At 47.5% G+C, this 23,276-nt stretch overlaps 1 protein-coding gene across 6 annotated transcripts in view; it reads right to left on the bottom strand.

The window, feature by feature from the left end:
• The window catches only part of FER (FER tyrosine kinase), a 634,526-nt gene that overhangs the window by 475,125 nt on the left and 136,125 nt on the right, over window positions 1–23,276 (bottom strand). For all 6 annotated transcript variants that reach the window (XM_063964096.1, XM_063964094.1, XM_063964097.1 and 3 more), the window contains one exon: window positions 17,875–17,974. In XM_063964096.1, coding sequence (XP_063820166.1) covers window positions 17,875–17,974 — 100 coding nt within the window. The remainder of the gene's footprint in view (window positions 1–17,874; window positions 17,975–23,276) is intronic.

The raw sequence follows: 23,276 nt of genomic DNA, 5'->3' as shown, positions 1-23,276 counted from the left end.
ACATGGCCTTCCGCCCAGCGTAGAATCCTGGTCGCTTCTGCCATGGCCACTCTGCTCCTTGTTCCGCCTTGGCGGTTTATATGAGCCACTGCCGTGACATTGTCTGACTGAATCAGAACCGGTTTTTCCCGAAGCAATTCCTCCGCTTGACGCAGGGCGTTGTATATAGCCCTCAACTCCAGGACGTTGATGTGGAGACAAGTCTTTGGATTTGACCAGAAACCTTGGAAATTTCTTCCCAGTGTGACTGCTCCCCAGCCTCGGAGGCTTGCGTCCGTGGTCACCAGGACCCAGTCCTGAATGCCGAACCTGCGACCCTCTAGTAGGTGAGCACTGTGCAGCCACCACAGGAGATATACCCTGGTCCTGGGAGACGGGGTGATTCTTCGATGCATTTGTAAATGGGACCCGGACCACTTGTCCAAGGGGTCCCATTGAAAAGTCCTCGCATGGAACCTGCCGAAAGGGATGGCCTCGTATTTAGCCACCATCTTCCCCAGGACCCACGTGCAATGATGCACTGAAACCTGTTTTGGTTTTAATAGGTTCCTGACCAGGGCTATGAGCTCCTGAACCTTTTCGACCGGAAGAAAAACCTTTTTCTGGTCTGTGTCTAGAATCAGGCCCAAAAAAGTTAGACGCGTTGTAGAGACTAGCTGGGACTTCGGTATATTGAGAATCCAGCCATGTAACTGCAACGTCTTCATGGACAGAGACACGCTGTAGCAACTTCTCCCAAGATCTCGCCTTTATGAGGAGATCGTCCAAGTATGGGATAATTGTGACCCCCTGCCTGCGCAGGAGCACCATCATTTCCACCGTTACCTTGGTGAAAATTCTCGGGGCCGTGGAAAGCCCAAACGGCAACGCCTGAAATTGGTAGTGACAGTCCTGCACTGCAAATCTCAGGAACGCCTGATGAGGGGGGAATACTGGAACATGAAGGTAAGCATCCTTTATGTCCAGGGACACCATCCAATCCCCCCCCCCCCCCTCCAGGCTGGCGATGACCGTCCTGAGTGATTCCATTTTGAACTTGAACCTCTTCAAGTACAGGTTCAGGGATTTTAGGTTTAAAATGGGTCTGACCGAACCATCCGGTTTCGGGACCACAAACAGGGTTGAGTAATATCCCTCTCCTTGCTGGAGATGAGGAACTGTGACAATCACCTGTTGAATATACAATTTTTGGATTGCTGCCAACACTAGCTCCCTCTCTGACGGGGAAGCCGGCAGAGCCGATTTGAAAAACCGGCGAGGAGGCAATTCTTCGAATTCCAGCCTGTATCCTTGAGAAACAATCTCTAATGCCCAGGGATCCACCTGCGAGTGAACCCAGACGTGGCTGAAAAACCGAAGACGAGCCCCCACTAGATCTGCCTCCCCCCGGGAAGCCCCAGCGTCATGCGGTGGACTTTGCAGACGCAGGGGAGGACTTCTGCTCTTGGGAATTAGCTGTGTGCAGCTTCTTTCCCCTGCCTTTCCCTCTGGCAACAAAGGACGATCCCCGTACCTTTTTGTTTTTATTGGAACGAAAGGACTGCATTTGATAATGAGGTGCCTTTTTTGTATGCTGCGGGGGGACATAAGGTAAGAAATTCGACTTACCAGCCGTAGCAGTAGAGATAAGGTCCGAGAGGCCGTCTCCAAACAACTCCTCCCCTTTGTAAGGCAAGAACTCCATATGCCGCTTTGAATCGGCGTCTCCCGTCCACTGTCGGGTCCACAAGAGCCGCCTAGCAGAAATAGACAGAGCATTTATTCTGGAGCTTAATAAACAAATGTCTCCCTGAGCATCTCTCATATACAAGGCAGCATCTCTGATATGCTCTATGGTCATTTGAATGGCATCCCTATCTAAGGTGTCAATCTCCGTAGATAAGGAATCTGCCCATGCCACAACCGCACTACAAACCCAGGCCGACGCCATAGCCGGTCTAACAATAGTACCTGAATGAGAGTAAATGTGCTTCATGGTAATTTCCTGCCTGCGATCAGCAGGATCTTTGAGGGAAGACGTATCCTGAGAAGGCAGTGCCACCTTTTTGGACAAGCGTGTCAGCGCCTTGTCTACTTTAGGCGAAGATTCCCATCGTATCCTATCCGTTTGTGGAAAAGGATACGCCATAAGAATCCTTTTGGGAACTTGTGGTGTCCTATCCGGAGATTCCCAAGCCTTTTCGCACAATTCACTCAGTTCAAATGAGGACGGAAAGGTGACTTCAGGCTTTTTCCCTTTAGAAATGTGTACCCTCGTGTCAGGGACAGGGGGTTCCTCAGTAATATGCAAAACCTCTTTAATGGCAATAATCATGTACCGAATACCTTTTGCCACCCTCGGCTGTAATTTTGCATCTTCATAGTCGACACTAGAGTCAGTATCCGTGTCGGTATATGTGTCATCGATCTGGGATATGGTGCGCTTCTGAGACCCTGAAGGGCCTGGCGCCACAGGGACAGGCTGACTGATCCCTAGCTTCAGCCTTGTCTAACCTTTTATGCAATAGATTGACATTTGCATTCAAGACATTCAGCATATCCACCCATTCCGGTGTCGGTGTTGCCGACGGCGACCTGACATTCAAACACTCCCCCTCCACATTAAGCGAGCCTTCCTCGTCAAAACATGTCGACACACTCGTACCGACACACTTCACACACACATGGAACCTCTCTTCTGAAGACAGTATCCCCTTCAAGGCCCTTTGGAGAGACAGAGGGAGAGTATGCCAGCACACACCCCAGCGCAATGACCCTGGAGACCAACACAAAATGTTTTTCCCCCAGCCACGCTGTATAATATGTTATCCGCCAATCATGTGCCCCCCCCCCCCTATCTTTTAAACACCCCTTCACCGTGTGTAAGCAGGGGAGAGTCCGGGGAGCTTCCTCTCAGCGGTGCTGTGGAGAGAAAATGGCGCTGGTGAGTGCTGAGGGAGAAGCCCCGCCCCCTCGGCGGCAGGCTTCTGTCCCGCTCAAACTTACTAAAATATGGCGGGGGCTCTTTTATATACATGTACAGTGCCCACCTGTACATGTTTATTGTCTTTTGCCATAATAGAGGTGTTATATTGCTGCCCAGGGCGCCCCCCCCTGCGCCCTGCACCCTTACAGTGACCGGAGTATGTGAGGTGTATGGGAGCAATGACGCACAGCTGCAGTGCTGTGCGTTACCTCAGTGAAGCTGAAGGCTTCTGCCGCCTGACGTCTTCTGACTTCGGTTCTTCTGGCTCTGTGAGGAGAACGGCGGCGCGGCTCTGGGGGTGGACGCCCAGTAAGAACCTGTGTTTACCCCCTCTGGAGCTAAAGGTGTCCAGTAGCCGAGAAAGCAGAGCCTATCTTAGACAAGAAGGTCTGCCCCTCTCTCCTCAGTCCCTCGATGCAGGGAGCCTGTTGCCAGCAGTGCTCCCTGTAAAAAAGTAGAAAAAAATCCAAACAAAAATGCTTCTAGGCAGAGAACTCAGGAGAGCTCTCTGCAGTGCACCCATCCTGCTCTGGGCACAGTGTAAAAACTGAGGTCTGGAGGAGGGGCATAGAGGGAGGAGCCAGTGCACACCCAGAGTCCAAAGCTTTCTTAAAGTGCCCTATCTCCTGCGGAGCCCGTCTATTCCCCATGGTCCTTACGGAGTCCCAGCATCCTCAAGGACGTTAGAGAAACATGATTTATCAGAGCCGGACACATTTTTTCCATTGCTCCATGGTCCAGTTCTGATGCTCATGTGCCCATTGTAAGAGCTATCGGCAGTGGAGAGGGATCAGCATGGGCACTCTGACCGCTATGCAGCGATGTACTGTATGTTCCGACACCTTTTTTTCATAGACAGCATTAACTTTTTCAGCAATTTGTGCTACAGCACATATCCCATGGGTACAGCCTGGCAGTATTATTCTACAGGTGTCTTTCAAACGTGTTCATACCACAGTTTACATGTCTGGGGCAGCAGAGCAGCATCTGACACATCTTTTGTGGCCTAAAAATAAATACAGATTTGACCCTATGTTTGTATTGTGCTGGACTTAGCATAGCATGAAGCAATGTGTTCTTGTCTGGGCCAGTGAGACACCCACGGGGCCCGGGTACTGAGGAGGTGTGGCCAAATCAAGAAGGCGTGACCACGACCACTCCAGAAAAAAAATCAAATCAAAATACTAGTACGATACCATGAAATGGCCTAATTGCTTGGAGTCACGCAATAATGCGGAAATGTATCTGCTAATACACTAGGGTCGCGTCACTGGGGGCACTGTCACTGACTCTCCTTAAGATCAGGTGTAGATATCGCTGTGCCGGTGAGTGTTGCGTAATTAGTATTAGTGCACGCTGACAGACTTCATGTGGGTCACAGATAAGAAAATAAGATTTTACTCACCGGTAAATCTATTTCTCGTAGTCCGTAGTGGATGCTGGGTACTCCGTAAGGACCATGGGGAATAGACGGGCTCCGCAGGAGACTGGGCACTCTAAAGAAAGATTTAGGTCTACCTGGTGTGCACTGGCTCCTCCCCCTATGACCCTCCTCCAAGCCTCAGTTAGGACACTGTGCCCGGAAGAGCTGACACAAAAAGGAAAGATTTTGAATCTCGGGTAAGACTCATACCAGCCACACAAATCACACCATATAACTCGTGATAGGAACCCCGGTTAACAGTATGATAACAATGGAGCCTCTGAACAGATGGCTCGCAATAACAACCCGATTTTTGTAACAATAACTATTTACAAGTATTGCAGACAATCCGCACTTGGGATGGGCGCCCAGCATCCACTACGGACTACGAGAAATAGATTTACCGGTGAGTAAAATCTTATTTTCTCTGACGTCCTAAGTGGATGCTGGGTACTCCGTGAGGACCATGGGGATTATACCAAAGCTCCCAAACGGGCGGGAGAGTGCGGATGACTCTGCAGCACCGAATGAGAGAACTCCAGGTCCTCCTCAGCCAGGGTATCAAATTTATAAAATTTTGCAAACGTGTTTGCCCCTGACCAAGTAGCAGCTCGGCAAAGTTGTAAAGCCGAGACCCCTCGGGCAGCCGCCCAAGATGAGCCCACCATCCTCGTGGAATGGGCTTTTACAGATTTAGGCTGCGGTAGTCCCACCGCAGAATGCGCCAGCTGAATAGTGCTACAAATCCAGCGCGCGATAGTCTGCTTAGAAGCAGGTGCACCCAGCTTGTTGGGTGCATATAAAATAAACAGCGAGTCAGTTTTCCTGACTCCAGCCGTCCTGGAAATATAAATTTTCAGGGCCCTGACTACGTCCAGAAACTTGGAATCCTCCAAGTCCCTAGTAGCCGCAGGCACCACAATAGGTTGGTTCAAGTGAAAAGCTGATACCACCTTCGGGAGAAACTGAGGACGAGTCCTCAACTCTGCCCTATCCGTGGTCACCAGGACCCAGTCCTGTATGCCGAATCTGCGGCCCTCCAGAAGATGAGCACTCTGCAGCCACCATAGAAGAGACACCCTGGTTCTTGGAGACAGGGTTATCAAGCGATGCATCTGAAGATGCGATCCGGACCACTTGTCCAACAGATCCCACTGAAAAATTCTGTCATGGAACCTGCCGAATGGAATTGCTTCGTAAGAAGCTACCATCTTTCCCAGGACCCGCGTGTAGTGATGCACCGATACCTGTTTTGGTTTCAGGAGGTCTCTGACTAGAGAAGACAACTCCCTGGCTTTTTCCTCCGGGAGAAACACTTTTTTCAGGGCTGTGTCCAGAATCATCCCCAGGAACATTAGACGTGTCGTCGGTACCAGCTGTGACTTTGGAATATTTAGAATCCAGCCGTGCTGGCGCAGCACTTCCTGAGATAGTGCTACTCCCACCAACAACTGTTCCTTGGACCGTGCCTTTATTAGGAGATCGTCCAAGTACGGGATAATTAAAACTCCCTTTCTTCGAAGGAGTATCATCATTTCCGCCATAACCTTGGTAAATGCCCTTGGTGCCGTGGAGAGTCCAAACGGCAGCGTCTGGAATTGGTAATGGCAGTCCTGTACCACAAATCTGAGGTACTCCTGGTGAGGATGGTAAATGGGGACATGCAGGTAAGCATCCTTGATGTCCAGGGAAACCATGTAATCCCCCTCGTCCAGGCTTGCAATAACCGCCCTGAGCGATTCCATCTTGAACTTGAATTTTTTTATGTACTTGTTCAAGGATTTCAAATTTAAAATGGGTCTCACCGAACCGTCTGGTTTCGGTACCACAAATAGTGTGGAATAGTAGCCCCGACCTCGTTGAAGTAGGGGTACCTTGATTATCACCTGCTGGGAATACAGCTTGTGAATTGCCGCTAGCACCGCCTCCCTGTCTGAGGGAGCAATCGGCAAGGCAGATTTTAGGAACCGGTGGGGTGGAGCCGCCTTGAATTCCAGCTTGTACCCCTGAGATACTACTTGAAGGATCCAGGGATCCACTTGTGAGCGAGCCCACTGATCGCTGAAATTTTTGAGGCGGGCCCCCACCGTACCTGGCTCCGCCTGTGGAGCCCCACCGTCATGCGGCGGACTTAGAAGAAGAAGCGGGGGAGGACTTTTGCTCCTGGGAACCTGCTGTTTGTTGCAGCCTTTTTCCCCTACCTCTGCCCCTAGACAGAAAAGAACCTCCTTTTCCACGCTTGCTTTTCTGTGTCCGAAAGGACTGAACCTGATAAAATGGCGCCTTCTTAGGCTGTGAGGGGACATGGGGTAGAAATGCTGACTTCCCAGACGTTGCTGTGGAAACTAGGTCGGAGAGACCATCCCCAAATAATTCCTCCCCCTTATAAGGCAAAACTTCCATGTGCCTTTTGGAATCTGCATCTCCTGTCCACTGGCGAGTCCATAAGCATCTCCTAGCAGAAATGGACAATGCACTTACTTTAGATGCCAGCCGGCAGATTTCCCTCTGTGCATCTCTCATATACAAGACTGAATCTTTGATATGGTCAATTGTTAGCAGAATCGTGTCTCTGTCTAGTGTGTCAATATTTTCTGACAGTTTATCTGACCACGCAGCGGCAGCACTGCACATCCATGCTGACGCAATAGCTGGTCTAAGTATAATGCCTGAGTGTGCGTAAACAGACTTCAGGATCGCCTCCTGCTTTCTATCAGCAGGCTCCTTAAGGGCGGCCGTATCCTGTGACGGTAGTGCCACCTTTTTAGACAAACGTGTGAGCGCTTTATCCACCCTAGGGGGTGCTTCCCAGCGTAACCTATCCTCTGGCGGGAAAGGGAACGCCATTAGTAGCTTCTTAGGAATTACTAATTTTTTATCAGGGGAAAGCCACGCTTCTTCACACACCTCATTTAATTCATCTGAAGGGGGAAAAACTACGGGTAGTTTTTTCTCCCCAAACATAATACCCTTTTTTGTGGTACCTGGATGTAAATCAGAAATGTTTAGCACCTCTTTCACTGCTTCAATCATGCAGTGAATGGCCCTGACGGGCATTAGATTCGACTCATCCTCGTCGACACTGGTGTCAGTATCAGTGTCGACATCTACGTTTGCCACCTGAGATAGCGGGCGTTTTAGAGCCCCTGATGCCCCTTGAGACACCTGGACCGGCACGAGCTGAAGACTCGGCTGTCCCACAGTTGGCATGTCGTCAAATTTCTTATGTAAAGAGTCTATACGTGCACTCATTTCTTTCCATAAGCTCATCCACTCAGGTGTCTGCCCCCCAGGGGGAGACATCCCTTCTAAAGGCATCTGCTCCGCCTCCACATCATTATCCTCATCAAACATGTCGACACAGCCGTACCGACACACCCCACACACACAGGGAATGCTCAAACAGAGGACAGGACCCACAAAAAGCCCTTTGGGGGGACAGAGTAAGAGTATGCCAGCACACACCAGAGCGCTATATATATACAGGGACTAACTGAGTTATGTCCCTAATAGCTGCTTTTCAATAAAATATAATATATATACTGCCAAATTTAATGCCCCCCCTCTCTTTTCCCTCTTACTGGTACTGTAGATTGCAGGGAAGAGCCAGGGAGCTTCCTTCCAGCGAAGCTGTGAGGGAAAAATGGCGCCAGTGTGCTGAGGAAATAGGCTCCGCCCCTTTTTCGCGGCCTATTCTCCCGCTTTTTATGGACTTCTGGCAGGGGTATTTACCTCATATATAGCCCCTGGGGCTATATATTGAGGTATTTTAGCCAGCCAAGGTGTTTTTATTGCTGCCTCAGGGCGCCCCCCCCCCAGCGCCCTGCACCCTCAGTGACCGGAGTGTGAAGTGTGTGAGAGGAGCAATGGCGCACAGCTGCAGTGCTGTGCGCTACCTTGGTGAAGACTGAGTCTTCATGCCGCCGATTTTCCGGACCATCTTCTTGCTTCTGGCTCTGTAAGGGGGACGGCGGCGCGGCTCCGGGACCTAACATCAAGGCTGGGCCTGCGGTCGATCCCTCTGGAGCTAATGGTGTCCAGTAGCCTAAGAAGCCCAATCCGGCTGCAAGCAGGCGAGTTCGCTTCTTCTCCCCTTAGTCCCTCGCTGCAGTGAGCCTGTTGCCAGCAGGTCTCACTGAAAATAAAAAAATCTAAGACCATTACTTTCTAAGAGCTCAGGAGAGCCCCTAGTGTGCATCCAACCTCGGCCGGGCACGAAATCTAACTGAGGCTTGGAGGAGGGTCATGGTGGGAGGAGCCAGTGCACACCAGGTAGTCTAAGATCTTTCTAGAGTGCCCAGCCTCCTTCGGAGCCCGCTATTCCCCATGGTCCTTACGGAGTTCCCAGCATCCACTAGGACGTCAGAGAAATTCCGGATTTCGGAATAATTGGATATGGGATACTCAACGTACGTGTGTGTGTGTGTGTATGTATATATATATATATATATATATATATATATATATATATATATATATAGCAAGGATCGGGGGCACTCGGACAGTCTCTCAAGTCGTTTTATAAAGGCATAAATTTATTGTTCCAACGGCGTTGGAACAATAAATTTATGCCTTTCTAAAACGACTTGAGAGACTGTCCGAGTGCCGCCGATCCTTGCAAATCTACATGGGGCTAGTGCTACTAACCCACAGAGGGCACCGCAGCAAGTATTTATTATATCCCTTTTGAGGAGTGCCGGGTACAAACCACTATATATATATATATATATATATATATATATATATATATATATATATTAATTATTATTTTTTTTATTATCCACTGCACTGTGCACCTGTATACCTATACATAGACACACATATACACACACCATGCATAGTCATAGCATACATACGCACAGAGTACAGACATCCACACAAATACACTTGGCAAAGATGCATCCATTCATATAACAGAACGCACAGACCCCGCGACGCGCGCCCCCTCCCCCTGGCTGACCACCCTCCCGCCCGGAGATAGTCACTGCCTCGCTGTTTATGTCTCTTACCCCGGCTCCGATACCCTGCGCTTCACCCGGCTCTATTCAAAGGACAGAAGAACTGGTGACAGGAGCGGCGCGCTGCCACTGCAGCTCCCCCAACATGCAGCCAGTAGACAGGCTCTCGCTGTAAATGTATGGAAGCAGCTGGGAGCCTGGAACACAGCAGCCTGAGCTCCTCCATTTAAAAAAAATATATAAAAAAAAAACGGTCAGCGCCCAGGGAGGGTTTCAAGGTACACGGAAACCCCCCCTGCGTGCGCGTATGGATATAGCAAGAGGAAAAAGGAAGTGGCTGTATGTGAGGAGAGAGGTGATGTTTCCAAAAACGTATTGGCAGGAGACATCCAGGTGCGTGAGAAAAACCAGTCAACTGAGATAGCATCAAAGACTCTTCAAAAGAAGAGAACAAGAGAGTCGTCAGATGAGTCCCCAACTATGAGGAAGATGAGAAAGACCAGCAGTGGCAGAACTGAGGACATGCTTAAGAAAGTGGCCACTAAAAGACCCTCAGACAGGACAGGGGACAGTGGAACGTGTAAGAAAAATAAAGAGGAGGAACATCATGACAGTCCAGGCGAGGGACCCAGCGTGTCCATAATACCCCAGGCATCTGGATGGAGGGGCATAAAGAGAACTCACACAAGTGAGGAAACTGGCCACAAAAGGCAGAGGAGATCAGCAGGTGCAAGTGAGATATCCGTAGCCAGCACCCCAGAAATATCAGCTGCGTCTCACCTTCTGGCCAGTTTGACCTTCCACAGATGCTTGGAGAGGGCGGCTTCGGGAAGGTGTTCCTAGCTTCCCATTCCATCAGCAAAGAGCGTCTGGCAGTGAAAGCAATAGAAAAGAGGAAAGTACTGAACACCATTAAGAAATACTCCATGTGTGTAGAGAAAGAGGTGCTGAAAATAACTGGTGAGAGTGCACTCTTCCCACACACATATGCAGCGTTCCACACCCCGGGCCATGTATTCTTTGTAATGGAGTACCTGAGTGGGGGAGACCTCTTCCAATTAATAAAGAGCAGAGGCCCATTTGATGTCCCTGCGATCAGATTTTTTGCAGCAGAAATACTCTGTGGGCTGCAGTTCCTGCACACAAGAGGCATTGTCCACAGGGACATTAAGACAGACAATATACTTCTGGATGCAGCTGGCCATGTGAAAATCGCAGATTTTGGCCTCTCTGTGATGAATGTCCATGGCGATAAGAAAATCTCAGGACAAACTGGGACTCTGTATTACATGGCCCCAGAGATTACCTTTAACTTCCCATATAACACCACGGTAGACCTCTTTTCATTTGGGGTAGTATTATTTGAAATGGCTACCGGAGTATACCCCTTTCATGCTGGCGATGATTCTGACGAGGTTATGCTGACTATCAGGCATGATGCTCCATGCTATCCGAGTAATCTCCATCCAGAGATTAGGGACCTCCTTGAAAAACTCTTATGCAAAGACCCAGAGGAAAGGCAGAAACTCTGTAGTAACATTAGATGTCATCCATTCTTCAAGTCCATAAACTGGGAGCAACTTGAGGCCTGCAGGATAACTCCCCCATTTACCATGTATCCTACCCCAGAGACAATGGCTGAAGCTATACCGGTGGATGACCTGCTCTCACCTACAGAATCTTATATATTTGCAGAGGATGAGCGCCTGTGCACAGGATTCTCCTTTACCAGTGACACATGGACAACAATGAACTGCGTAAAGCAAACTACCAGCCGTTGCATCCTCCTCTAGGCAGTAGCACCACCAGCTGCCTCCTCCTCCCGGCATAAGCACCACCAGCTGCCTCCTCCTCCTGGAACAAGCACCACCAGCTGCCTCCTCATCCCGGCAGCAGCAACACCAGCTGTCTCCTGCTCCCGGGAGAAGCACCATCTGCTGCCTGCTCATCCTGGCAGTAGCACCAACAGCTGCCTCCTGCTCCCGGTAGAAGCACCACCTGCTGCCTAAATGCATATAGGCCAGGTTAGGGGCTTGCAGAATATTGGGGTCCCTTCACGTGGGCTGCAAGTTTAAATGTTTTGCTCAAAACATAATAAAACCCTCTTGATTTTATTTGCTACACACAGATTTGCAGTATATTTTTGTTAGAGTTGACAGCAAATGTCTTTCTGTTTTATATAAATATATGGCATTAATACTGCCACGCACGTATAATATGGGTAACACCGAGTGCGGGCATATTTCTTTTCTGTTTTGTTTGAAAATATTGTGTCTAGTGCTATCAATTAAGGCTATGACAGGCCTAGTTGGGTGCGGATCACATGCCAGCTCTGTATAGATGTTCCCCCTCTGTAGCTGGGAGTACATGTAACTGCAAAGTAATGGTGTGCTGGGCATTTATGTTAGGTTAAGGACTAGTAGAATGTTGGGGTCCCCTGACGTGGGCTGCAACTCTATATGTTTTGATCAAAATATGACAAAATACCCAATGTTTTATTTGCTACATACACACAGGTTTACAGTAGATTATTGTTAGAGCCGACAGCAAATGTTTTTCTACCTCATCCTAATGGCAGTAACACCGCAGACAGTACAGCAGCCTGGCACACACATGCACAGACGTACACACAGCGGCCTGACACACACACACACACACATATGTGCACAGTGGTCTGACACCCACACACACAGCAGCTGACATATACGCACGGCAGCCTGACACGCGCATGGACATAGGCACAGCGACCTGACACACACACACACACACACACACACACAGCAGCCTGACACACACACACAAACACAGCAGCTGACATACACACACACACAAACATAAGCACAGTGTCCTGACACGCACACATATACACACCGCGGGCTGACACCCACACACACACACACATATATGCACCGTAGCCTGACACCCACACACACAGCAGCTGACATATACACACGGCAGCCTGACACACACATGGACATCCGCACAGTGGCCTGACACACACACGCACAGCAGCCTGACACACACACGACATGTGAGGGGCAGCACCGGGCTCTCTCACCTCTATAATTCTGTCTTTCTGTTGCCGGACTGCAGGGTCACGCGGCTCTTCCCCCACTGCTCCTACGAGCTCTTTAAATGTCCATGGAGGGAATCTGCCCACGAAAGTCCCCCTACCCTGGGCCGCCAGCCTTTTCTTGTACCATTGCATGGAACTGGAGGACGGGAGGATTAGGCCACAGAGACGGAAAGGATGGAGGGTAGGGTGGATTAGGCCAGTGAGAAACAGGAGAAGGCCTGGGGAGATAAGGCCAGAGAGAGATGAGAGGAGGGTGGAGATTAGGCCAGAGAGACAGCAGGAGGGGATGGGGGATTAGGTCAGAGAGAGACGAGAGGAGGGGAGGGGAGATTAAGCCAGAGAGAGACGAGAGGAGGGGAGGGGAGATTAAGCCAGAGAGAGACGGGAGGAGGGTGGGGATCAGGACGGAGACAAGATAGGAGGAGGAAGGGGGGATTAGGTCAGAGAGAGACGGGAGGATGGGAGTGGGGATTAGTCCAGAGAAAGACAGGAGGAGGGATTAGGCCAGAGACGATATGGGAGGAGGAAGGGGGGATTACGCCAGTGAGAGATGGGAGGAGGAAGGGGGATTGGGCCAGAGAGAGACTGTAGGATGAATGGGGCAATAGGGCAGAGAGAGATGCAAGGAGAAGGAAGGTGGGAGGTAATTAGGCCAGAGAGACAGGAGGAGCGGTGGGGGGGGGATTAGGCCAGCGAGAGAGACAGGAGAGGGGAATTAGACCAGAGAGGGATGGGAGGAGGGGTGATTAGTGCAGCGAGAGATGCTGCAAGCCACCTTAACCCCTTCAACAAGCAGAAATTGCTATTGCATCGTAATTTCTGCTTGTTAGCAGAAATCTAGGAAGCCTCCTGCGCCTGCAGAAGAGCTGCCGCCATCTTCCAGATAGCGGCGGTTGCGTGTGATATCAGGCAGCCGCAGTGATCATGCCTGACCCCCCCCCCCCCCACCTCTGCCCCCCGTTCTCGCCGCACCGCCCCCCGCTATGCTCCGTCTCCTCCATGAAAACAGAGCACTGCCCGCCCCACGACCGCCTCTGCCTGATTGACAGGCAGAGGTGATCGCATTTTCTGCACCCCTCCCTGCAGAGAGTGCGGGCACATGTGCATGCGCCCACAGCTTTTTCTCAATAATTCCGGTTGGATCACACACTGAGATCCAACCTGAATTAAGCCCATTATTCGTAAAGCTCTTTGGAGCTGTCCCTTCCCCTATCTAACTGAAATGCAAATTTAATCCCAAAATGGCAAAACAAACTCACATTTTATTGAGCATTTATAGAAAACAGTGATGAAGGTAAAACGGATTAATAAATGATACCATTTACATTGTGTATGAGCAACCTTCTGTGGGATCGGACCAAAACAGGCTAGCCCAAACACTTCAATGAGGCTTTGGCTCCCATGGCTGTGCCCGCACCTGGGGTAGGAAAGGGAAGCTGCAGCTTTCCTGATCTCCATGAGGCCTGGCTACAGGAAGTCTGTCTTCCTGTGGGTAAGCAATCCTTTTAGGATCACCCTTCTGGCCAGCAGATGGAAGCTGGGTATAGGTTGCCTCGGCAACTGAGGGGACAGCATGGTGAGTTGAGATCGGCAGCACCTCCCAGACACTGCTGCAGCATCTGGTACATGGAGCCAGGGAAAGCCCAGCTTGTCGTGGTCACATCTGGTGCGACCACACCAAGAAATTAATTAAATAGTATTTGGGTTTATATCACCCATTAATTTAAACTTTAGTTTTAATCCTTCTTTTCAGCGTAAAAAAAATTACATATATTAATAGACTATAAACAAACAAGCATTTAGGTCATCACTGTAGCATACTCACACTACTACTACAAATTCTAAGACCTTGGAATTTTCTGCCCTTTATAAAACACATAACTCGTATATGGTTAGTAAACTTGTGAACAGGCTATGCTATAAATTTAATAAAGGATATTCTCACAAAAAATTATTATTACAAGGGATGTACTGAACCACATACATCCCAATTCATCTCAACCAACAAGTACAGTAACTTTCATTCACTGAACCTATGTTCCACATTACTGATGAAGTGTCACTAACGTCAGTGAACCATAATCAATTAAAGTTAAGCTGGATCATACATGGTTGGTGTTCATCAAATCAAGTGGGATACGCTGGTTTACCAAACTAATTCCTTTTCACTTTTAAGAAGCACAGACTTCCTTGGCTCTAAGTCACACACGGCTTGATTCAACTTGTCCCAGAATGAACAGCGTTTCAACATCACGGCTTCTGCCTTTGCTCGTTTTATAACAGATTGATTTAAACAGCCAACCAACTGGGAGAAATCAGATGAATAATAGCCAGTCTCCACTGCACATATTGTGTTGCCAGGAAACACTTTCTGTGAAGGAGATATTTGCAAACACAAAACCGGTCCTCTAAAATGGAAAAAAGTCTAATAAAACACGATAACTGATGCTATTTTACTTGCCATGACTAGCATATTGCGTTTAATTACTGAACGTTTTGAATATTGACCATATTTAACCCAGTTTTTGCCTCCAGGACACTAAAGCTGCACTCGCACCTAGGAATGTGCCCGATTTTTTTTTTTTTAATGTTTTGAGCTGCCCCCCCAGCCATATTCCCTGGGGCAGCTCACTGTGCCCTGTTCACAGGGGGTATGGTATAAATCTACAGTGTCTAGGGAGACAGTCATTAGGTCGATCCCATGTGGTCGACATGCATTAGGTCGACGGGTACAAAAGGTCGACACGGGAAATTGTTTACACACAAAAAGGTTGACACTTATTTTTATGGTGTCATTTTCACTATCGGAGCACAGGGAACTCCAATACGTGTACCACTTCGCTTGCCATGCAGCGGGCAAGGTTGCTATTCCCAATCGTACTCCATGTGGATGGTAAAGTATGAATAAGGAGTAAAAAATGCAAAAAACACTTAAAAAGTTGTGCAAACATTCAGCGACCCTTTGAACCTGTTAACCCTTTTGTCAGTGCCGACATAATGCATGTTGGCCATATGGGGGTCAACCTAGACATTGTCTGTCTATACACTGGAACCCGTTCACAAGGGGGCTCCTTCTTTTCTCACAGTCCCTACCGCTTACCCCCCTTTCCACTGCTACGGAAAGGAAACATCAGCAAAATATTTAGCTGGGTAGCAGTGCATCTTTATAATACAAAAACAAATAATAAAAATAATTTAATTTAAAACACTAAAAACACTCTGATTTCTTTTATTGTGTAGCTCAGTGATGGCTAACCTTGACACTCCAGCTGTTGTTGAACTACACATCCCAGCATGCCCTGCTACAGTTTTGCTATTTGGCCATGCTAAAAATGATGCAGGGCATGCTGGGATGTGTAGTTCAACAGCAGCTGGAGTGTCAAGGTTAGCCATCACTGGTATAGATGATGTTTAAAACTGAACACAAAAAAAAAAATATGATACTGATTGAAAGTTGAATGCAAGTGTCCTATAACTGTCCCTACATTGCGCACATAAAACTAAATGGATATATTTGTGAGCAAGCAGAGTTGCATGCATCTATTTCATGACCATCGATGAGCAATTGCTCCAATCCTTTACTAGGTGTAAAAGAAAGTAACAATTCCATTGACTCTGGTTTTCAGAGAACACCGCCTGAGAATATCCCCTGAGCAACAGTTGTGACCCGTCAGTCACAAGTGAAGATGTGACTAAATTTCATACGACTCTGCAGCCCCACAGTTGTGTATGCTTTTTTCTAGAACCTGAGTAGAGTAAAAGCACACAAAATACAGCCCACAAGGAAACAAGCACATCATTATGCATCAGGCCTATAAAGTTAAAACACTCCAAAAATTGTTTCCAAATCATGGTGTATCTACTGGCTTCAAGACTTTATATACATGAGTTGCTTCATAGCATTTTTTACCTTGACAGATCAAATCATTCTAATACTCATTTTATATTTACCTAAATATAATGTAAAACACCAGGGTCATTGTAACAAGTGACCCGCTGCAAATTCACTTTTACTTTACTCTTCTACACACACTTAATACTATAACAGTTTCTTAAATATACGTAAAAAAAAATCCTGTGTAGTGTTTTGAGTTGTAAGGGATTGAAAATGGCAAAATTCCACAAATTTTGCCACTTGTGAGCATATAAATATCTACATTTTAACAGGCCAGGATTAACATATTTTTTTTTAAAAACACCTAGGTTTCTATACGTTTTTCAAGCCTTCCAGTAAAGATTCTGAGGCTCTCCATTCTCTGCAACGTGAGCTGTCACAGTTTTAATGGGCTGAGAGATGTCCCAGGGTAAAATTTTTCTCCCTTCCTCATGAATTCTCTAATGCTGGCCATACACTTGGGCGATGCCCCGCGACGCGACATCGCGGGGCATCGCAACGGCAGTTCAGGTGCGAAGAAATCGCACCTGAACTGCCAAAGTGATTACCATGCGATTATGCAATAGATCGCATGGTAATCACGCGATGGGCACGTCACCGCCGAGTGGGAGCGGGTGCCCATCACACATCGCAGTGCGATATATCTCATGTGGGTTTAAAACCACATGCAATCGCACTGCGATGCGACAAATATTAAGTGCAGCACATAATAACTTGAGACGCGATATTCGACCGGCGTGCCCACTCATCGCGTCTCAAGGTACTAAAATGTGCAAACAATCCTTCGATTTCTCTCACAGATGTGGTCGAAATCGAAGGCTAGTACCGATAATCTCATAAGTGTATGGGCACAATAACTCTCCCCTTCTCTCCAAATCTCATCCTAATCCTCTGTTCCACGCTCCCTGTCTACCCCATCTCTGTCACCCCTGTCTGTCTGACCCTCCCCTTTAGAATGTAAGCTCTCACGAGCAAGTCCCTCAACCCTCATGTGCTTATCCTTCTCTTACTTAAACCATCTTCGAAGGCACCAAATCCTGCAGTTTTCTGCCACCCCGATATTAATGTCAGTGTCGTTTACTGCTATAGCTATGTTTATTTGCCCTGTACTTGTCCTATATTGTCTTGAACTGTAAGTCACTATTTTCCTGTTTTGATTATTCGTTTATGTACTCTGTAATTAGGCAATGCTATTTTACGGTTAATCCTAAAGAGACAACCACAGGAGCGTACAAGTCATTTTGCTTTTCACGTTCACCAGCAAAAGGCCTTTTATCCTCCATATATAGCCTGTTGATAATTATGACACTCCACCATTTGGCATGAGCTAGCGTGGCATACCATGGCTAATTAAACATCCCCTGTAACCTACTTTGATGTCTTATTTAGTACAAAAAATACAATATAAAAAAAAATTAGGAAACCTTAGGTAGAAAAGTCATTAAATAGTGGATCATTTGCTCTGGAATGACCAACGGGCAATCACGTGCTGCTTCTAAACAAGAACTTTGGTCCTTTAAGAGTACATCTGAAAAAAATGCCAATTTTTAGACTTACCTTTTGCAACTGCTTCTTTAAATTTGTCCTTTGCTGAATTTACTTCTTTTGTTAGTTGTCTATAGCTTAACTTCAACTTTTCTAATTCCGTTTTTGTTACCTAATAGTAGAAAATGAGAAACAATTCTAAGTTTTTAAATAAGTGAAAGGAAAAACGGCACTTAACGTCTGTAAACACCGCACAATCCCACTACTGAATTGTGAGAGAGGTTTATGATTATAATTTTATATTAGTATACTGTTACACATCTTCATTCCCCCCAATTACTGCATTACACCACAAACACAAGTTGACACAAGTTATGTTCTGTTTGCTAAATTAAGAAGCTATATGCATTGACTGGAAAGTTCTGTGACAAGACCATGTTCCCACTAGGAAATGTTGCCAGACGGGTGGAATTAAGAAGTAGCATGGTTGGGGAAGTGTAATACTTCACAATAAGAAAAAATGTTGCTAGAGCCTAATTCAGTAAGTATTTCAATTGCAAAGCTGTTTGCAGCAGCTATACAATTGCAATCCTTAGTATTGCAAGTGCAGGAGGTGCATTTGCAATGCAATCGCATATTGGATGAACATCGCAACCATCGGTCGTGAGGTTCATCTGCTACGGCAGGCTTGTCACAGGTGGCCTTGCATGCTGAGTCACAGTGCGCGTCTGCACACTCCATCTCTCTATAAAGTTCCCGCTGTCCAAGCCATGCCCTGCCTCTGATGGGAGAGATCTCTGTGACTGCCTGTCACAATGACATCATCGAAGTGCGACTCTGGGGATCTCTGATGGCAAGGAGATCTTTGAATGTTTCTGCCACAGTAACATAAGTGAAGAGCAACTCTAATTAAAGACACATGGGCAGATTTAGCAAACCTGGTGAAGTGATAAAGTGGAAAGAGATAATAGGATTTTGGTACTTACCAGGTAAATCCTTTTCTTTGAATCCATAGGTGGCACTGGAGTACTCTTGGGATATGGACGGCTTCCGCAGGAAACAGGGCACTGAATATTTAAATTTAGAACTCTCCACCCCTCCATATCCCAGAATACCTCAGTGTTTTTTACTGAGCCGAACAGGAGCTATAGAGAGGTTGACAATGGAGAACTACATATAACATAACGGACAACAATAAAGTTGACACATAACGTTACGGACAACTAAAAACAGTTGACACCCTAACCGATAAAACTTTACAATTTGAACCAGTCGGTGAAAGTGTGTTACCATAAGATCCCCTGAGCTTACCACAAACCAGGTAAAACTGCTCTGGGTGGGCGTCCAGTGCCCCCTATGGATTCAAAGAAAAGGATTTACCTGGTAAGTACCAAAATCCTATTTTCTTTTTCATCCACTAGGGGTCACTGGAGTACTCTTGGGACGTACCAAAGTTTCCCTTGTGGGCGGGAGAGCTGTTTGGCACCTGTAACACTATGCGGCCAAAGCTAGATGCTGATGCCGCAAACGTATCAAACTTGTAACAGCGCACAAACGTGTGCACTGATGACCATTTAGCCGCACAGCAAAGCTGCGTCGTAGAAGCTCCACGACCAGATGCCCATGGAGCTCCCACAGAACATGTGGAATGAGCTGTTACTGATGTAGGCGGCTGTAACCTAGCATGAAGGTAAGCCTGACGTATAGTCCGTTTTATCCATCTGGATAAGGTCTGCTTAGAAGCTGGCCAACCTATCTTGGCAGCATCATAGAGAACAAACAACGTATCTGTGTTACGAACTGTAGACGTTCGGGATACATAAACGCGGAATGCGCGTACCACATCCAGAGTTCCAGAAAGTCCGGTTAACACAGGAACTACTATTGGTTGATTGATGTGAAAAGATGACACTACCCTTTGGTAAGAAAACGGATTCGGCAGAAGTTCCGCTCTGTCATCATGAAACCCCAAATACGGTGGCTTGCATGACAAGGCACCCAAATCTGAAACACGCCTTGCCGAAGCTAAGGCTAGAAGAAAAATTGTTTTCCAAGTGAGAAACTTTATATCCACTTGCTGTAAGGGTTCAAAATATGAAGACTGTAAGAAATCTAAAACCAGATTCAAGTCCCATGGCACTGTAGGTGGAATGAATGGAGGCTGTACTCTGAGGACACCTTGCAGAAAGGTGTGTACAGACGGCAATAGAGCCAATCTTCTTTGAAAGTAAATTGACAAAGCAGATACCTGCACCTTTAGTGTAGATAAACGCAGTCCTCCATCTAACCCCGTTTGTAGAAATAACAAAAGACGGGATAACTTGAAAGATGATGTCGGAAACTTCCGAGTTTCACACCAACCTATATAGGCACGCCAAATTCTGTAATAATGAGCTGCCGTAACTGGCTTCCTAGCTCGTAACATGATTGGTATAACCGATTCTGGAATGCCCTCTCTTCTTAAGAGGGCGGTCTCAACAGCCACCCCGTCAAACGCAGCCGCGCTAAATCGGGGTAAAGGAACAGACCCTGTTGTAACAAGTCCGGACGTAGTGGGAACGGCCAAGGATCGTCTGCGAGTAGTCCGCGGAGATACGAGAACCAAGCTCTCCGAGGCCAATGAGGCGCCACTAGTACGACTGTGACGGACTCTCTTTTGATCCGTTTTAGCAACAGAGGGAGCAGCGGAAACGGTGGAAACAGATACACGAGGCTGTACGGCCACACGATTGTGAGAGCATCCACCGCCACTGCCTTTGGATCTCTCGTTCTGGACACATACTGGGGCGTTTGGTGATTGTGGCGAGATGCCATCAGGTCCACTTGAGGGTAACCCCACCTCTGGATCAACATGTGAAACACTTCTGGATTTAATGCGCATTCTCCTGGATGAAAATCCCGACGGCTGAGATAATCCGCCTCCCAGTTGTCCACTCCCGGAATGAACACTGCCGACAATATCACCTGGTGGTATTCTGGCCAATTGAGGATTCGAGCTACTTCCCGCATTGCCATGCGGCTTCTCGTTCCTTCTTGTTTGTTGATGTACGCGACGGCCTTTGCGTTGTCTGACTGCACTTTGACAGTCTGAGAGCGAAGCATGTGTACTGCTTGTCGTAGTGCATTGTAAATTGCGCGGAGTTCCAGGACATTTATAGACAGCAATCTTTTGTGATCCGCCCAGAGACCCTGGAGCTGATAATTTTGAACTACAGCTCCCCAACCAATGAGACTCGCGTCCGTCGTTAGAATCATCCAATTCCAGCCGCCGCCTGTGGTTAAATTGTGTACCTTGAGCCACCAGAGTAGACACCCTTGCCCTTGGCGACAACCTCACCCTGTGGTGAATCTGCAGATGCGAGGCCGACCACTGTGCGAGCACATCCAGTTGCAATGGACGTGAGTGAAATCTTCCGAACTGAAGCGCTTCGAAAGCCGCCACCATTGTTTCTAATAGGCGAATACACAAATGTACCGAGACTGTGAGTGGCTTGAGCACTAATTGTACCAGATGGCGAATAATCTGTACTTTCTGTTGTGGTAGGTAAATTCTTTGATTTACCGTATCGAGAATCATACCTAGGAATTGAAGTCGTTGAGACGGAATTAGATGTGATTTCCTGAAGTTGACACTCCAACCGTGGTGAACTAGTACATTGTACGTTAGCAGCGCATGTTGGAGGAGCATCTGTTGAGACGGAGCTTTTATGAGCAGATCGTCTAAGTACGGAACGATTGTCACTCCCAGGGATCTGAGATGAGCTATCATCACAGACATCACTTTGGTGAATACCCGAGGCGCTGACGAGAGGCCAAACGGTAGAGCCTGAAACTGGTAATGGTTGTGGCGTATTGCAAAACGCAAGAACCTCTGATGAGGTGACCAAATCGGAATGTGTAAGTACGCATCCTTGAGATCTAGCGCAATCATGCATTCTTGTGGCTCTAAATCTGCAATTACTGACCGCAGAGATTCCATCTTTAATCTGTAGTAAGTGACTTACTGATTGAGACTCTGACGGAGCCATCCGGCTTCGGTACCACAAACAGACTGGAATAATAACCCTGACCTTGTTGGTGTACCAGGCCTGGAATTAAAACTGCTGAATCCAGCAGAGACTGAATGGCAATTTGCCGAACCGCCTTCTTGTCGTCCGTCAGAGGCAGTCCTGTCTTGAAAAAGCGCAGTGGCGGGAGACAGCTTTCTTTTAACACTAAATTGCGGATACATCCATCAGTGGATGTCTGGAATCCCGGCAAATGTAACGTCTGAAGGCGCGCTCCCACTATTGGAAATCCGAGATGGCCTGGGAGCCCGTTAAGCCACTGGCTTGTCGGTGACCTTAGCGCACTGACGTTACAAGGCGTGGCTGTTTCTCTACCACAGCCTTGAAAGGACTGAAGTCTAAAGGATTTAAACGCCGGGCCAGAGTATTTCCGTCTCGGAACCAGTGGAGGCAATGGCAGGAAACTAGACTCCCCTAAAATTGTTACTTAAGGTGTGTAATATACATACACAGGTTGAGTATCCCATATCCAAATATTCCAAAATACGGAATATTCCGAAATACGGACTTTTTTTGAGTGAGAGTGAGATAGTGAAACCTTTGTTTTCTGTGGCTCAATGTACACAAACTTTGTTTAATACACAAAGTTATTAAAAATATTGTATTAAATGACCTTTAGGCTGTGTGTATAAGGTGTATATGAAACATAAATGAACTGTGTGAATGTACACACACTTTGTTTAATGCACAAAGTTATAAAAAATATTGGCTAAAATTACCTTCAGGCTGTGTGTATAAGGTGTATATGTAACATAAGTGCATTCTGTGCTTAGATTTAGGCCCCATCACCATGATATCTCATTATGGTATGCAATTATTCCAAAATACGGAAAAATCCCATATCCAAAATACCTCTGGTCCCAAGCATTTTGGATAAGGGATACTCAACCTGTATATATGGCCGAAGTGCAGTTCACATGGCCAGCCTATATGAAACCTGAACCAAAAATTCCCACTAACACCCCTGCGCCTCCGGTGGAGTAGAGATGTAGGACAGGAACGTTCTGGAATTACAAACAGGAAGAAACAGGAAGCATGGTTAAAATGGCCCCCATGCCATGCTTACAGTGATAATCACAGGTCAGGTTACAATACATGCCTCCTGTGTTTAATATAGGCTCAATAGTCTATTTAATATAACCTATGGTGCTTATGAAATCTTGCAGCCTATTCTTCCCAAATAAGTTTTTTCTCCCTTGCAGCTGCGCTGCCTGTGAGCAGACTTGACCCCCCCCCCCCCCCTCCCCCTGTGCTCCGTGTAGCGCTGTGTCCCGGGAAGCTGACCTTGGTGTCACTGCAGGGAGACAGGGGACGCTTATGAGGAGAGCGGCCGAGTGAACGGAGTTCGGCTGGCTGGAGCGGCGCGTAGCGGCTTTTCGGTGGCGCTAGTGAGAGCGCTGTGCTGGA

The sequence above is a fragment of the Pseudophryne corroboree genome, chromosome 1 (genome assembly GCF_028390025.1).
Source record: "Pseudophryne corroboree isolate aPseCor3 chromosome 1, aPseCor3.hap2, whole genome shotgun sequence".
In the NCBI taxonomy this organism is placed as follows: Eukaryota; Metazoa; Chordata; class Amphibia; order Anura; family Myobatrachidae; genus Pseudophryne; species Pseudophryne corroboree.
This window is presented reverse-complemented; position numbering and strand designations above follow the sequence as displayed.